The sequence below is a fragment of the Bombina bombina genome, chromosome 3 (genome assembly GCF_027579735.1).
Source record: "Bombina bombina isolate aBomBom1 chromosome 3, aBomBom1.pri, whole genome shotgun sequence".
Lineage (NCBI taxonomy): Eukaryota > Metazoa > Chordata > Amphibia > Anura > Bombinatoridae > Bombina > Bombina bombina.
This window is the reverse complement of record NC_069501.1, coordinates 482018120-482035550: the sequence shown is the minus strand read 5'-3', so window position 1 is coordinate 482035550 and position 17431 is coordinate 482018120. Positions and strand designations below refer to the sequence as shown.

Below are 17431 nucleotides of genomic sequence, written 5' to 3'. Positions count from 1 at the left end.
GTTATTTTTAGTATTACACACTACACATTGCAACCCTTGGAGCTTGCCCCCTTAATGTACAAACCTTGGAACTTGCCCCTGTGGACTGGGACCTTTGGAACTTGGCCCCAGGGACAGACACCCTTGGAACTTGCCCAAGGGACAGATACCCTTGGAACTTGCCCACTTACAGTGGAACCCTTAGAACTTGTCCTTTTACAGTGGAACCCTTGGAACATGCCCCCTTACAGTGTAACCCTTGCAACGTGCCCCCTTACAGTGTAAACCTTGCAACTTGCCCCTGTGGACTGGAAATCTTGGAACTTGGCCCCAGGGACAGACACCCTTGAAACTTGGCCCCTTACAGGTCAACCCTTGGAACTTGCCCCCTTACAGTGAAACCCTTGGAACTTGCCCCTGTGGACTGGAACCCTTAGAACTTGGCCTAAGGGCCAGACACCCTTGGAACATGGTTAACCTACTCTGTATTTAAGGGACACCAAACTCAATTTATATAAATATTGTATCTATCTATGAATTAGAACCCTTGGAACTTGCCCCCTTAGACTGGAACTAGCCCCCTTGGACCGGCACCCTTGGAACTTTCTCCCAGGGACTGGCACCGTTGGAACTTAGCCCCAGGGTCTGGCACTCTTGCAACATAGCAGCAGGGATAGGCAACATTTTTTCTAAGGAGAAAGTAATTTTTACTATTAAACACTACATTGCAACCCTTGGAACTTGCCCCCTTGCAGTGCAACCCTTGGAATGTGCCCCTTTCAACTGGGACCCTTGGAACTTGGCCCCAGAGACAGATACCCTTGGAACGTGGCCCCTTACAGTGGAACCCATGGAACTTGCCCCTTACAGTGCAACCCTAGAAACTTGCCCCCTTACAGTGTAACCCGTGCAACTTGCCCCTGTGGACTGGAACCCTTGGAACTTGTCCCCAGGGACAGACACCCTTGGAACTTGGCCCTTACAGTGCAACCCTTGGAACTTGGCCCCAGGAATGTTTATGGAGTTAAAATAACACTTTAACAAATATGCCAAAAAGGCAGGACAAAAGCAGGACTCCAATGAGGTGTATTAGAGATGGGTATTTTCACTTCCACCTCTTATTAATTTACACGAAATGGGATGTCGAACCAAATAAATTAAAAACATGAGGTCATGTGGACAGTGGGGAGGGTGGTCAAAGTCTCATTAATGGGAAATCTGTAGTGGGGAAACAGGAAGGCGCCAATAGGGTGATAACGCAAAAGACCCTGACAAGAGGAAAAGGTGATAATAGTACTCACAAGCAGAGCGGCACTTGAACGTGCCTAGCAGAGCAGGCCGGGACCTCAGCGTTGCCCGGAAGACTCACAGCGGCAGCAACTAATCCTCGAGCCGGACCAAGTTCCGTGTGGCCAATCAGGAACGCTGGATACTCACACACCCTCCTCTTCGAATGCCGAAATTGGAATGGATTTCGGCATTCGAAGAGGAGGGTGTGTGAGTATCCAGCGTTCCTGATTGGCCACACGGAACTTGGTCCGGCTCGAGGATTAGTTACTGCCGCTGTGAGTCTTCCGGGCGACGCTGAGGTCCCGGCCTGCTCTGCTAGGCACGTTCAAGTGCCGCTCTGCTTGTGAGTACTATTATCACCTTTTCCTCTTGTCAGGGTCTTTTGCGTTATCACCCTATTGGCGCCTTCCTGTTTCCCCACTACAGATTCTCTCACCGTCAACACACGCTACAGAAGAGCAGCCTTCCATTGCAATATCTGGACTGACCTCTACTTCCATAACCGTGGGCGCACCTCTATCAAGAACTCTCTGTTTTTGGTTTGTTTTCATTAATGGGAAATGGCTTGTTAGTTATCAGCACACATACATCCAAATCACATCAGGCTGGCAGACAAGGCTATGAGCTCAAAGGCGACCTCCTGCCTGCGTACTGCTTTGATTGAACAAAGTCAGACGATTTCTAACTAATTCCCTATATATAGATTTCAACCAATCAAACATAGTACATTCAGTGTTCACACTTTGATATCACATTATAGGTTACACTTGAACTCTTGTAATTAATCCTCATATAGAGGTTCAGAGTATATTAAAGATGTCTCACTGCTTAAAACATTACTTGATCATCAAAAGCTTAGCGGTGCTAGAGCATAAGTATTCTCACCACATGCTTGTGTGATTCCTCACCCGGAGGCTATATTCATATCGAAAGTATCTAAGTAGCTTAAATCCAATATTAAATACCAAATAGATACAGTGTAAATGTCGATAGTAGTTGAACCATATTATGATACTATGTTGCAATAGCGGACAGTCTAACTGCAGTTACTCATAGACCCCCACGCCAAACAAATGGCCCCTGGCCCGGCACCATTGGAACTTTCTCCCAGGGACTAACACAGTTGGAACTTGGCCCTAGGGTCTGGCACTCTTGCAACATAGCAGCAGGGATAGGCAACATTTTTTCTAAAGACAAAGTTATTTTAAGTATTAAACACTACATTGCAACCCTTGGAACTTGCCCACTTACTGTGCAAACCTTGGAACTTGCCCCTGTGGAGTGGGACCTTTGGAACTTGGCCCAAGGGGCAGATAAACGGGGAACTTGTCCCCTTACAGTGGAACCCTTGCAACTTGCCCCCTTTCAGTGTAACTCTTGCAACTTACCCCTGTGGACTGAAACCCTTGGAACTTGGCCCCAGGGACAGACACCCTTGGAACTTGCCCCCTTACAGTGCAACCCTTGGAACTTGCCCCTGTGGACTGGAACCCTTGGAACTTGGCCCCAGGGCCAGACAACCTTGGAACATGGTTAACCTACTCTGTATTTAAGGGACACCAAACTCAATTTATATGAATATTGTATCTATCATCTATGAATTAGAACCCATGGGAACTTGCCCCCTTACAGTGCAACCCTTGGAACTTGCCCCTGTGGACTGGAACCCTTGGAACTTGGCCCCAGGGAAAGACACCCTTGGAACATGGTTAACCTACTCTGTATTTAAGGGACACCAAACTCAATTTATATGAATATTGTATCTATCTATGAATTGGAACTTGCCCCTTAGACTGGAACTGGTCCACTTGGACCGGCACCCTTGGAACTTTCTCCCAGGGACTGGCACCGTTGGAACTTGGCCCCAGGGTCTGGCACTCTTGCAACACGCTTGGAACATGGTTAACCTACTCTGTATTTAAGGGACACCAAACTCAATTTATATGAATATTGTATCTATCATCTATGAATTAGAACCCATGGGAACTTGCCCCCTTACAGTGCAACCCTTGGAACTTGCCCCTGTGGACTGGAACCCTTGGAACTTGGCCCCAGGGAAAGACACCCTTGGAACATGGTTAACCTACTCTGTATTTAAGGGACACCAAACTCAATTTATATGAATATTGTATCTATCTATGAATTGGAACTTGCCCCTTAGACTGGAACTGGTCCACTTGGACCGGCACCCTTGGAACTTTCTCCCAGGGACTGGCACCGTTGGAACTTGGCCCCAGGGTCTGGCACTCTTGCAACACGCTTGGAACATGGTTAACCTACTCTGTATTTAAGGGACACCAAACTCAATTTATATGAATATTGTATCTATCATCTATGAATTAGAACCCTTGGGAACTTGCCCCCTTGCAGTGCAACCCTTGGAATGTGCACATTTTGACTGGGACTCTTGGAACTTGGCCCCACCGACAGATACCCCTGGATTGTGGCCCCTTACAGTGGAACCCTTGGAACTTCCCCTTTGGTCTGGAACCCTTGGAACTTATCCCTAGGGACAAACACCCTTGGAACACTTGCAACTTGCCCCCTTACAGTGGAACCCTTGCAACTTGCCCATGTGGGCTGATACCTTGGAATTTGGACCCAGGGACAGACACCCTTGGAACTTGCCCCCTTACAGTGAAACCCTTGAAACTTGCCCCTGTGGACTGAAACCCTTGGAACTTGGCCCCAGGCAAAGACACCCTTGGAACATGGTTAACCTACTCTGTATTTAAGGGACACCAAACTCAATTTATATGAATATTGTATCTATCTATCATCTACGAATTAGAACCCTTGGGAACTTGCCCCCTTACAGTGAAACCCTAGAAACTTGCCCCCTTACAGTGTAACCCGTGCAACTTGCCCCTGTGGACTGTAACCCTTGGAACTTGTCCCCAGGGACAGACACCCTTGGAACTTGGCCCTTACAGTGCAACCCTTGGAACTTGCCCCAGGAATGTTTATGGAGTTAAAATAACACTTTAACAAATATGCCAAAAAGACAGGACAAAAGCAGGACTCCAATGAGGTGTATTAGAGATGGGTATATTCACTTCCACCTCTTATTAATTTACACCAAATGGGATGTCGAACCAAATAAATTAAAAACATGAGGCCATGTGGACAGTGGGGAGGGTGGTCAAAGTCTCATTCAATATATAGGGCATTAATGGGAAATGGCTTGTCACTTATCAGCACACATACATCCAAATCACATCAGGCTGACAGACAAGGCTATGCGCTCAAAGGCGACCTCCTGCCTGCGTACTGCTTTGATTGAACAAAGTCAGGCGATTTCTAACTAATTCCCTATATATAGATTTCAACCAATCAAACATAGTACATTCAGTGTTCACACTTTGACATCACATTATAGGTTACACTTGAACTCTTGTAATTAATCCTCATATAGAGGTTCAGAGTATATTAGAGATGTCTCACTGCTTAAAACATTACTTGATCATCAAAAGCTTAGCGGTGTTAGAGCATAAGTATTCTCACCATATGCTTATGTGATTCCTCACCCGGAGGCTATATTCATATCGAAAGTATCTAAGTATCTTAAATCCAATATCAAATACCAAATAGATACAGTGTAAATGTCGATAGTAGTTGAACCATATTATGAAACTATGTTGCAATAGCAGTACAGTCTAACCGCAGTTACTCATAGACCCCCCATGCCAAACAAATGGCCCCTGGCCCGGCACCATTGGAACTTTCTCCCAGGGACTAACAACGTTGGAACTTGGCCCTAGGGTCTGGCACTCTTGCAACATAGCAGCAGGGATAGGCAACATTTTTTCTAAAGACAAAGTTATTTTTAGTATTAAACACTACATTGCAACCCTTGGAACTTGCCCCCTTACTGTGCAAACCTTGGAACTTGCCCCTGTGGACTGGGACCTTTGGAACTTGGCCCAAGGGACAGATACCCGTGGAACTTGTCCCCTTACAGTGGAACCCTTGCAACTTGCCCCCTTTCAGTGTAACCCTTGCAACTAACCCCTGTGGACTGAAACCCTTGGAACTTGGCCAAAGGGACAGACACCCTTGGAACTTGCCCCCTTACAGTGCAACCCTTGGAACTTGCCCCTGTGGACTGGAACCCTTCGAACTTGGCCCCAGGGCCAGACACCCTTGGAACATGGATAACCTACTCTGTATTTAAGGGACACCAAACTCAATTTATATGAATGTTGTATCTATCTTTGAATTGGAACTTGCCCCCTTAGACTGGAACTAGCCCCCTTGGACTGGCACCCTTGGAACTTTCTACCAGGGACTGGTACCGTTGGAACTTGGCCCCAGGGTCTGGCACTCTTGCAACATAGCAGCAGGGGTTAACCTACTCTGTATTTAAGGGACACCAAACTCAATTTATATGAATGTTGTATCTATCTATGAATTGGAACTTGCCCCCTTAGACTGGAACTAGCCCCCTTGGACCGGCACCCTTGGAACTTTCTCCCAGGGATTGGCACCATTGGAACTTGGCCCCAAGGAAAGACACCCTTGGAACATGGTTAACCTACTCTGTATTTAAGGGACACCAAACTCAATTTATATGCATTTTGTATCTATGAATTGGAACCCTTGGAACTTGCCCCCGTACAGTAGAACCTTTGGAACTTGCCCCTTTGGTCTGGAACCCTTGAAACTTATCCCCAGGGACAGACACCCTTGGAAACATAGCAGCAGGGATAGGTAACCTTTTTTCTAAAGAGAAAGTAATTTAGTATTAAACACTACATTGCAAACCTTGGAACTTGTCCCCTTAAACTGGAATCCTTGGAACTAGCCCCCTTGGACCGGCACCCTTGGAACTTTCTCCCAGGGACTAACACAGTTGGAACTTGGCCCCAGGGTTGGAACCCAACCATTGGAACTTGTCCCTTACAGTGCAACCCTAGGAACTTGCCCCCCTTACAGTGTAATCCTTGCAACTTGCCCCTTGTGGACAGATACCCTTGCAACTTGGCCCCAGGGACAGATACCAATGGAACTTGCCCCTTACACTGCAACCCTATGAACTTAACCCTTACAGTGCAATCCTTGGAACTTGCCCCAGGGACAGTCACCCTTGGAACTTGCCCCCTTACAGTGCAACCCTAGGAACTTGCCCCTTTACAGTGTAACCCTTAGAACTTGCCCCTGTGGACTGGAACCCTTGGAACTTGGCCCCAGGGACTGACACCCTTGGAACTTGCCCCCTTAGAGTGCAACCCTTGGAACTCGTCCCCTATCAGTGCAAACCTTGGAACGTGCCCCCTTTCAGTGCAACCCTTGGAACTTGATCCCTTTCAGTGCAACCCTTGGAACTTGCCCCCTTACAGTGCAACCATTGGACCTTGCCTCCTTAAAGTGCAACCCTAGGAACTTGCCCCTTACAGTGCAACCCTTGGAACTTATACCCCCTTACAGTGGAACCTTTGGAACTTGCCCCATTGGACTGGAACCCTTGGAACTTAGCCCCAGGGACAGACACCCTTGGAACTTGGCCCTTACAGTGAAACCCTTGGAACTTGCCACTTTAGACTGGAACCCTTAAAACTTGGCCCCAGGTCAATATTTTATCTATCTCTGAATTGGAACTTGCCCCCTTAGACTGGAACCCTTGGACCGGCACCCTAGGAACTTGGGCCCAGGGACAGGTATTAAACACTACATTGCAAAAGATCTGAATAAAAAACAGAATTTATGCTTACCTGATAAATTTCTTTCTCTTGCGATGTATCGAGTCCATGGATTCATCCATACTTGTGGGATATTCTCCTTCCTAACAGGAAGTGGCAAAGAGAGCACCCACAGCAGAGCTGCCCACACAGCTCCTCCCTTAGCTCCACCCCCCCCCCAGTCATTCGACCGAAGGCTAGGAAGAAAAAGGAGAAACTATAGGATGCAGAGTTGACTGAAGTTTTTTAAATCAAAATATACTACCTGTCTTAAACAGACAGGGCGGGCCATGGACTCGATATATCGCAAGAGAAAGAAATTTATCAGGTAAGCATAAATTCTGTTTTCTCTTGCAAGATGTATTGAGTCCACGGATTCATCCATACTTGTGGGATACCAATACCAAAGCTTTAGTACACGGATGAAGGGAGGGACAAGACAGGTACCTTAAACGGAAGGCACCACTGCTTGTAGAACCTTTCTCCCAAAAATATGCCACTGCTCTAGAATGAGCAGTAATCCTTTCAGGAGGCTGCTGGCCAGCAGTCTCATAAGCCAAACGGATGATGCTTTTCAGCCAAAAAGAAAGAGAGGTAGTCGTAGCCTTTTGGCCTCTCCGCTTACCCGAATAAACCACAAACAATGAAGATGTTTGACGGAAATCTTTGGTTGCTTGTAAGTAGAACTTTAAAGCACGAACCACATCAAGATTGTGCAACAGACGTTCCTTCGTTGAAGAAGGATTAGGACACAGCGAAGGAACAACAATTTCCTGATTGATATTCCTATTAGAAACAACCTTAGGAAGGAATCCAGGTTTGGTACGCAAAACCACCTTATCTGCATGGAAAACAAGATAAGGTGAGTCACACTGTAAAGCAGATAACTCAGAAACTCTTCGAGCCGAAGAGATAGCTACTAAAAACAGAACTTTCCAAGATAGAAGTTTAATATCTATGGAATGCATAGGTTCAAACGGAAGCCCCTTGAAGAACTTTAAGAACTAAGTTTAGGCTCCATGGCGGAGCAACAGGTTTGAATACAGGCTTGATTCTGACTAAAGCCTGACTAAACGCTTGAACGGCTGGGACATCTGCCAGACACTTGTGTAAAAGATTAGACAAAGCAGAAATCTGTCCTTTTAAGGAGCTAGCTGATAACCCCTTCTCCAATCCTTGGAGAAACGACAATATTCTAGGAATCCTAATCTTACTTCATGAGTAACCCTTGGATTCACACCAATAAAGATATTTGCGCCAAATCTTATGATAGATTTTCCTGGTGACAGGCTTTCTAGCTTGAATCAGGGTATCAATGACCGACTCAGAGAAACCACGCTTTGATAAAATCAGGCGTTCAATCTCCAAGCAGTCAGACGCAGAGAAATTAGATTTGGATGCTTGAAAGGACCTTGGATTAGAAGAGTCCATGGTGGAACAGATGACATGTCCACTAGGTCTGCATACCAAGTCCTGTGTGGCCACGCAGCTGCTATCAGAATCACTGAAGCTCTCTCCTGCTTGATTCTAGCAACCAGACGTGGGAGGAGAGGAAACGGTGGAAATACATAGGCCAGATTGAAGGACCAGGGCACTGCTAGAGCATCTATCAGTACCGCCTGGGGATCCCGGGACCTGGACCCGTAACAAGGAAGCTTGGCGTCCTGACGGGACGCCATCAGATCCAATTCTGGTGTGCCCCATAGCTGAGTCAGCTGGGCAAATACTTCCGGATGGAGCTCCCACTCCCCCGGATGAAAAGTCTGACGACATAGGAAATCCGCCTCCCAGTTCTCTACCCCTGGGATATGGATTGCTGATAGATGGCAAGAGTGAGTCTCCGCCCATCGGATTATTTTGTTTACTTCCATCATCGCTAGAGGACTCCGTGTTCCTCCTTGGTGATTGATATAAGCTACAGTCGTGATGTTGTCCGACTGAAATCTGATGAATTTGGCCGCAGCTAGTTGAGGCCACGCCTGAAGTGCATTGAATATCGCTCTCAGTTCTAGAATGTTTATCGGGAGGAGATTTTCCTCTCAAGACCATAAGCCCTGTGCTTTCACGGAGTTCCAGACTGCACCCCAGCCTAGCAGGCTGGCATCTGTCGTTACAATGATCCACTCTGGCCTGCGGAAACACATTCCCTGAGCCAGGTGGTCCTGAGACAACCACCAGAGAAGAGAATCTCTGGTCTCCTGATCCAGATGTATTTGCGGAGATAAATCTGCATAATCCCCATTCCACTGTTCGAGCATGCATAGTTGCAGTGGTCTGAGGTGTAGACGGGCAAAAGGAACTATGTCCATTGCCGCTACCATGAGTCCGATTACCTCCATACACTGAGCCACTGATGGCCGAGGAATGGAATGAAGAGCTCGGCAAGAGGTTAAGAGTTTTGATTTTCTGACCTCCGTCAGAAATATTTTCATTTCTACTGAGTCTATCAGAGTCCCTAGGAAGGAAACTCTTGTGAGAGGGAAGAGAGAACTCTTTTTTATGTTCACCTTCCACCCATGAGATCTCAGAAAAGCCAACACGATGTCCGTGTGAGACTTGGTTAACTGGAAAGTCAATGCCTGAATTAAGATGTCGTCTAGATAAGGCGCCACTGCTATGCCCCGCGGTCTTAAAACCGCCAAAAGGGACCCTAGCACCTTTGTGAAAATCCTGGGAGCCGTGGCCAACCCGAAGGGAAAGGCCACAAACTGGTAATGCCTGTCCAGAAAGGCCAATCTGAGGAATTGATGATGATCTCTGTGAATAGGGATGTGTAGATACGCATCCTTTAAGTCCACGGTAGTCATATATTGACCCTCCTGGATCAGAGGTAGAATAGTCAGAGTACCATCATTCAAGATGGAGACTATTCGGAGTAATTTGTTTAGAATTTTGAGATCCAAGATTGGTCTGAAAGTTCCCCTCTTTTTTGGGAACCACAAACAGGTTTGAGTTAAAACCTAGCCCTTGTTCCGCTTTTGGAACTGGGTGGAGTCTTTGAAGTCCAGAAGATATCCCTGGGACACAATTTCTAACGCCCAGGAATCGTGAACATCTCTTGCCCAAGCCTGAGCGAAGAGAGAGAGTCTGCCCCCTACTAGATCCGGTACCGGATCGGGGGCTACCCCTTCATGCTGTCTTGGAGGCAGCTGCAGGCTTCTTGGCCTGTTTACCCTTGTTCCAAGCCTGGTTAGGTTTCCAGACTGATTTGGATTGGGCAAAATTCCCCTCTTGCTTTGCTGCAGGGGAAGCTGAAGCGGGACTACCCTTGAAGTTCCGATAGGAACGAAAATTATTTTGTTTGGTCCTCATTTTATTTGTTTTATCCTGAGGGAGGGCGTGGCCTTTCCCTCCAGTGATGTCTGACATAATCTCCTTCAGTTCAGGCCCGAATAGGGTCTTTCCTTTGAAAGGGATGTTCAAAAGTTTAGATTTTGATGACACATCAGCAGACCAGGACTTAAGCCATAACGCCCTGCGTGCTAAAATGGCAAAACCTGAATTCTTTGCCGCTAATGTAGCCAGTTGGAAAGCGGCATCTGTAACGAAAGAATTAGTCAACTTAAGGGCCTTAATTCTATCCATAATATCCTCTAATGGAGTCTCCATCTGAAGAGCCTCTTCTAGAGCCTCGAACCAGAAAGCAGCTGCAGTAGTTACAGGAACAATGCATGTAATAGGTTGGAGAAGAAAACCTTGATGAACAAAAATTTTCTTTAGGAGACCCTCTAATTTTTTATCCATAGGATCTTTGAAAGCACAACTGTCTTCGATAGGTATAGTTGTACGCTTAGCGAGAGTAGAAAAAGCTCCCTCCACCTTAGGAATCGTCTGCCACGAGTCCCGCATGGTGTCAGATATGGGAAACATTTTCTTAAAAACAGGTGGGGGAGCGAACGGTATACCTGGTCTATCCCACTCCTTAGTAACAATATTCACAATCCTCTTAGGGACTGGAAAAACATCAGTGTAAACAGGAACCTCTAAGTATTTGTCCATTTTACACAATTTCTCTGGGACCACTATAGGGTCACAATCATCCAGAGACGCTAATACCTCCCTGAGCAACAAGCGGAGGTGTTCAAGCTTAAATTTAAAGGCCGTCATATCAGAATCTGTCTGAGGGAGCGTCTTTCCTGAATCAGAAATCTCTCCCTGAGATAGCAAGTCCCTTACCCCTACTTCAGAACATTGTGAGGGTATATCGGATACGGCTACTAAACCGTCAGAAGGCTCAGCAGTTGTTCTTAACCCAGAGCTGTCACGCTTTCCTTGTAAACCAGGCAGTTTAGATAAAACCGCTGTGAGGGTTGTATTCATAACTGTGGCCATGTCTTGTAAAGTAAATGAAGTTGACGCACTAGAGGTACTTGCCGTCACTTGTGCGGGCGTTACTGGTTGTGACACTTGGGGAGAGCTAGATGGCAAACCCTCAATTCCTTCTGTCTGAGAATCATCTATTGCTATATTTTTAAGTGCTATAATATGCTCTTTAAAATTTATAGACATATCAGTGCAAGTGGGACACATTCTAAGAGGGGGTTCCACAATGGCTTCTAAACACATTGAACAAGGATTTTCCTTGGTGTCAGACATGTTAAACAGGCTAGTAATTAAACAAGCAAGCTTGGAAAACACTTTATTCAAAGTGAATAATACTTAGAAAAAAACGGTACTGTGCCTTTAAGAGAAAAAAAGATGCACAAACTCTGCAAAACAGTGTAAAAAGGCAGTAAACTTTACGGAATTTTTACAGTAGAATCATAAAGCCTTAGTAAGTTTGCACAGCCAGCCAAATAAACGATTAACCCTTTATTGTAAAAACCGGATTGACAAAACGTCAAAAACCGGTATAAAAAACGTTCAGCACCTTGCCACAGCTCTGCTGTGGCGCCTACCTGCCCTTTAGGATAGATTTGTGGGGAAAAAAAACTTCTTTTAGGCCCTCAAACAGAGCAGGACCCTCTGGAGAAGCAGCTGGATGTCTTCAGAGTAAAAGAAACTGTGCAACTGAGGCGCGAAAATAGGCCCCTCTCACCTCACTCGATGTAAGTGGGGCCTAAAAGAAACAAACCAAAGTGTTTCTAAACTAGCCATGTGGGTTAATAACCCTTAAATAAGCCACAAAGATCCCTTAAAGTCCCTCAAAAAACGTTAAGTTTTCAATAAAAAAAAAAAAGTTTTTTCCCATAAGTGCCACCAATAACAAATGAGCCCTTTATGCAAGCTGGGATTCTCTATTAAGTGTCTGAATACAGCTTACCCTTCCCTCATGGGGATATTGTCAGCCTTTTCTAGAATTATCACAGTCTGTCTAGAAAAAAATTGACTGAACATACCTCAATGCAGCTTAGCATGCAAACCGTTCCCTCAACTGAAGTTTTCCTGTACTCCTCAGCCTCTGTGGGAACAGCAGTGGATCTTAGTTACAAAGTGCTAAGATCATCATCCTCCTTGCAGAAATCTTCATCCCTTTTCTGCCAGAGAGTGAATAGTACACACCGGTATCATTTAAAATAACAAACTTTTACTTGAGAAAATAAAAATTAACATTTTTGTCACCACTCTCACTTTACCCTTCCTAGCAGTTAGCAGGCAAAGAGAATGACTGGGGGGTGGAGCTAAGGGAGGAGCTGTGTGGGCAGCTCTGCTGTGGGTGCTCTCTTTGCCACTTCCTGTTAGGAAGAAGAATATCCCACAAGTATGGATGAATCCGTGGACTCGATACATCTTGCAAGAGAAACTAAATGCTTTAAAATAATTTAAGAGTGTGATTTGGTTAGCAAATTTTACATTGATTTGCAATCCAGAGAAACGCCCCTTGAAAAGACTTGAGTCTTGACCCTCCTGTGCTGTGGCAAATTAGAGACAGCTATAAATGACCTACTACATTTGGTCCAGAAATGAAAGGGACAGTCAGCACCAGAATTTGTGTTGTTTTAAAAGATAGATAATCCCTAAATTACCAATTCCCCAGTTTTACATAACCAACACAGTTCGAATTATACACGTTTTACCTCTGTAATTACCTTGTATCTAAGCCTCTGCAGACTGCCCCCTTATTTCAGTTCTTTTGACAGACTTGCATTTTAGCCAATCAGAGCTGTCTCCATGGTAAATTCACGTGCATGAGCTCAAAGTTATCTATATGAAACATGTGAACTAATGCCCTCTAGTGGTGAAAAACTATCAAAATGCATTTAGATTAGAGGCGGCCTTCAAGGTCTAAGAAATTAGCATATGAACCTCCTAGGTTTAGCTTTCAAATAAGAATACCAAGAGAACAAATCAAAATTGGTGATAAAAGTTAATTGGAAAGTTGTTTAAAATGACATGCCTTATTTGAAACATGAAAGTTTTTTTTGGACTTGACTAACCCCTTGAGTGCTAACGACGGCTCTGAGCCGTCGCAGAGTTTCTAACTCAGGTGCCAACGACGGCTCAGAGCCGTCGCTAGCACTCTCCCACCTTGAGGGAGATCTGGGGGCTCCCACCCGCTCCTACCCCGGCGATCGTGCCTTTAGACTGACAGGCATCGCCGGGGCTTCCCGTTTTGCGTGGTGACGTCGCGTGTAATGACGTGATGATGTCACCGCGCAACTTTATGTAAAAAAAGACAATTAACAATATAGGGAAAGGGGGCATGCTGCTTAGAAGCCTGTATCTCAGGCATCTAAGCAGCTACAGACCCCCAAGACCCACCATTGGAAAGGTAATCGTCTAACCTTTCCAATGGGGATCTGAAATGAAAAGAAAAAAAGTAAAATGTGCTTAGCACCCAGGTGGGAAAGTGCTTAGCACTCAAAGGGTTAAGTAACGGAGCACACTTTTGAAATCAGTCACTGGAACATTTTAAATGTAATCCATATTTAAGTATGTAACAAGCTGTTTGCACATATGCAAATTGACTTAATCAGAAATCAATAAAAAATACTTCCTATGCTGACCAATAATTAACTGTGTAGAATGTTGTTTCTTGTTAAAATGGAACGTCAAAATGTACAGTTCTACATTAGAAAATGTTTTTTTCTAGACTGGAACCTTTGGAAATTGGCCACTTGGACAGACACCCATGAAAATTGGCCCCTTACACTGGAAGCCTTGGAATTTGGCCCCAGGGACCAGCATCCTTGGAAAAAAAATATTTGTTTTGTTTTTTTTCCCACTGATAATTAACCATTTTATGGGGAATACAATTCTTGAGTTTTACATCTCTTTAAAAGAAAAAAATGCAATTAGACGCATTTATAATTACCTCATTTCCTCCAGGGAGTCTGTTCATATGCACCAGCTGACCCTGGTCATCCAATACCAGCTCAGTGTAGGTGAGGACATCAGAAGGCAATGGGCTTTTTGGAAGAAATGCATTGTTATCCATTGATTCCCAAAGTTTGATGAGAGCCTAGAATGTAAAAAATATGAAGATTTCTCTTTCTGATTTGCTCAAAAAATAATCACAATAAAGGTAGCCTGCTGTAAGTTTGCAGTATTAACGTAAGTATTTAATAGCTTCATTTATATAGCTAGATTTTCTTCTAAACCTTCTTGTTTACATAGCTTTTTTATAACCAAGTAGTTAAGAACTGAAATATTCAGTATAGTTGGAGATACAACATGCAAAAACAGCTATTTCAAATTACAAATTAAAGGTAAATGCGCTATCTGTAAATAATGTAATACACTACAAAAGGTAAAATGAATCACTGGAAGCACATTAAAGTTGAAAAAACAAAATTTATGCTTACCTGATAAATTTCTTTATTTCCAGGCATGGGGAGTCCACGATTCATTCCAATTACTAGTGGGATATTCTCTCTTGGCCAGCAGGAGGAAGCAAAGAGCACCCCAGCAAAGCTGTTAAGTATTACTTCCCTTACCCATAACCCCCAGTCATTAGTCTGAAGGGAAACGGAAAAAGGAAGATGATACAAGGGTATAGAGGTGCCTGAGGTTCGGGCAAAACAAAACGTTGTCTGAATTTAAATAAGGGCGGGTCGTGGACTCCCCATGACTGGAAATAAATAAATTTATCAGGTAAGCATAATTTTCTTTTCTCTTTTCAATGGTATGGAGAGTCCACGATTCATTCCAATTACTAGTGGGAACCAATACCCAAGCTAGAGGACACAGAATGAGAGGGAGGGAGAACAAGACAGGTGGACCTAAAACGAAGGCACCACAGCCTGAAGTACTTTTCTCCCAAAGGAAGCCTCAGCAGAGGCAAACATATCAAATTTGCAGAATTTGGGAAAAGTATTTATAGAGGACCATGTGGCCACCTTGCAAATTTGTTCCACCAAAGCTTCATTTTTGAAAGCCCAGGAAGAGGAGACAGTCCTAGTGGAATGAGCCATAATTCTCTCAGGAGGCTGTTGCCCAGCTGTCTCATAAGCTAAACTAATAACACTTCTCAACCAGAAAGAAAGAGTAGTAGAAGTGGCCTTCTGACCTATACGCTTACCAGAGAAAACAACGAACAGAGCAGAAGATTGCTGAAAATCTTTAGTTGCTTGAAGGTAAATTTTTAGATCCCGCACAACATCCAAGTTATGCAAAAGACGTTCCTTCTGGGAAGAAGAATTAGGACAAAAAGAAGGAACAACAAGTTCCCGATTAATATTGCGATCTGACACAACCTTAGGGAGAAACCCCAGCTTAGTACGAAGGACCGCCTTATCAGCATGAGCCGAAGATTCAGAAACTCTGCGAGCAGAAGAAATAGCAACAAGAAACAAAACCTTTCAAGATAACAACTTAATATCAACAGAATACATCGGCTCAAACGGAGCCTGCTGTAAAACTCTAAGAACAAGATTAAGGCCCCATGAAGGAGAAATAGGTTTAAACACAGGCCTGATTTTGACCAAGGCCTGAACAAAAGGTCGAACATCTGGTAGATCTGCCAAAAGTTTGTGCAAAATAACAGATAATGCAGAATCTGACCCTTCAGGGTACTAACTGACAAACCTTTCTCCAGGTCTCCTGAAGAAAAGCCAAAATTCGAGGAACCCTTACTCGGTTCCAAGAAAAACCCTTTGCATCACACCAATAAAAGGTATTTATGCCATACCTTATGGTAAATCTTGCGAGTAACAGGCTTACGACCTGAAGCATGGTATCAATAACCGACTCAGAAAAACCACACCTATCCAAAACTAGGAGTTGAATTTTCCAAGCAGTCAACTTCAGATAATCTAGATTTGGATGCAGGAAGTGACCCTGAAGTAGAAGGTCCTTCCTCAGAGGTAACCTCCAAGGGGGAAGAGATGACATCTTCACCAGATCCGCAAACCAGATCCTGCAAGGCCATGCTGGAGCTATTACAATCACAGACGCTCTATCCTGCTTGATACAAGCAATTACTCATGGGAGTAGAGCAAACGGAGGAAACAGGTAAGCTAGATTGAAGTTCCAAGGAACCCCCAGAGCATCTATTAGGGCGGCTTGAGGATCTCTTGACCTTGAACCGTACTTTGGAAGCTTGGCATTTTGATGAGACACCATCATATTAAACTCTGGAACCCCCCCACCTGAGGATTATCATTGGAAATATATCCGGATAGACAGCCCAATCCCTGGGATGAAAGGTCTGCCTACTCAGAAAATCTGCTTCCCAGTTGTCCACCCCTGGGATGTGAATGGCAGAGAGATGGCAATCGTGAGACTCCGCCCACTGGAGAATGCGCATTACCTCCTTCATTGCTAGGAACTCCGAGTTCCTCCCCGGTGGTTGATATAAGCCACCGAGGTGATGTTATCCGACTGGAATCTGATAAACCGGACCAAGGCTAGTTGAGGCCAAGCTGACAAGGCATTGAAGATTGCTCACAACTCTAGGATGTTTATAGAAAGAGAAGACTCTTCCTGAGTCCACAAATCCTGAACTTTCAAAGTGCCCCAAACTGCTCCCCAGCCTAACAGGCTGGCATCCGTGGTCACAATTACCCAGGAAGGTCTTAGGAAGCATGTGCCCCGAGACAGATGGTCCTGGAAAATCCACCACAAAAGAGAGTCTCTTGTTAGGGGATCCAGATCCATCTTCTGTGAAAAATCTGAGTGGTCCCCGTTCCATTGACTGAGCATGCAAAGTTGCAGAGGTCTCAGATGGAACCGTGCAAAAGGGATGATGGCCATGGAAGCCACTATCAGACCAATCACCTCCATGCACTGAGCCACTGATGGACGAATAGCAGATTGGAGAGAAAGGCATGAAGCACGTCCGTCAGAAAAATCTTCATGCACAGAGAATCTATAATCGTTCCGAAGAAACACACCCTTGTATCTGGTACAAGGGAACTTTATCCCAGATTCCCTTTCCACCCGTGGGAACGTAGAATAGACAACAACATCTCTGTATGAGATCTTGCTAGATGAAAAGATGACGCTTGAACCAAGATGTTGTCCAAGTAAGGCGCCACAGCAATTCCCAGAGACCTGACCACTGCCAGGTGAGCCCCCAGAACCTTTGTGAATATTCTGGGAGC

At 44.9% G+C, this 17431-nt stretch overlaps 1 protein-coding gene across 1 annotated transcript in view; it reads right to left on the bottom strand.

Annotated features, from left to right (window-relative positions):
- Nucleotides 1–17431, bottom strand: part of ACACA (acetyl-CoA carboxylase alpha) — a 1007059-nt gene that overhangs the window by 436064 nt on the left and 553564 nt on the right. Inside the window, exon 41 of the mRNA XM_053706820.1 lies at nt 14203–14349. Within this exon, the coding sequence (XP_053562795.1) occupies nt 14203–14349 (147 nt within the window). The remainder of the gene's footprint in view (nt 1–14202; nt 14350–17431) is intronic.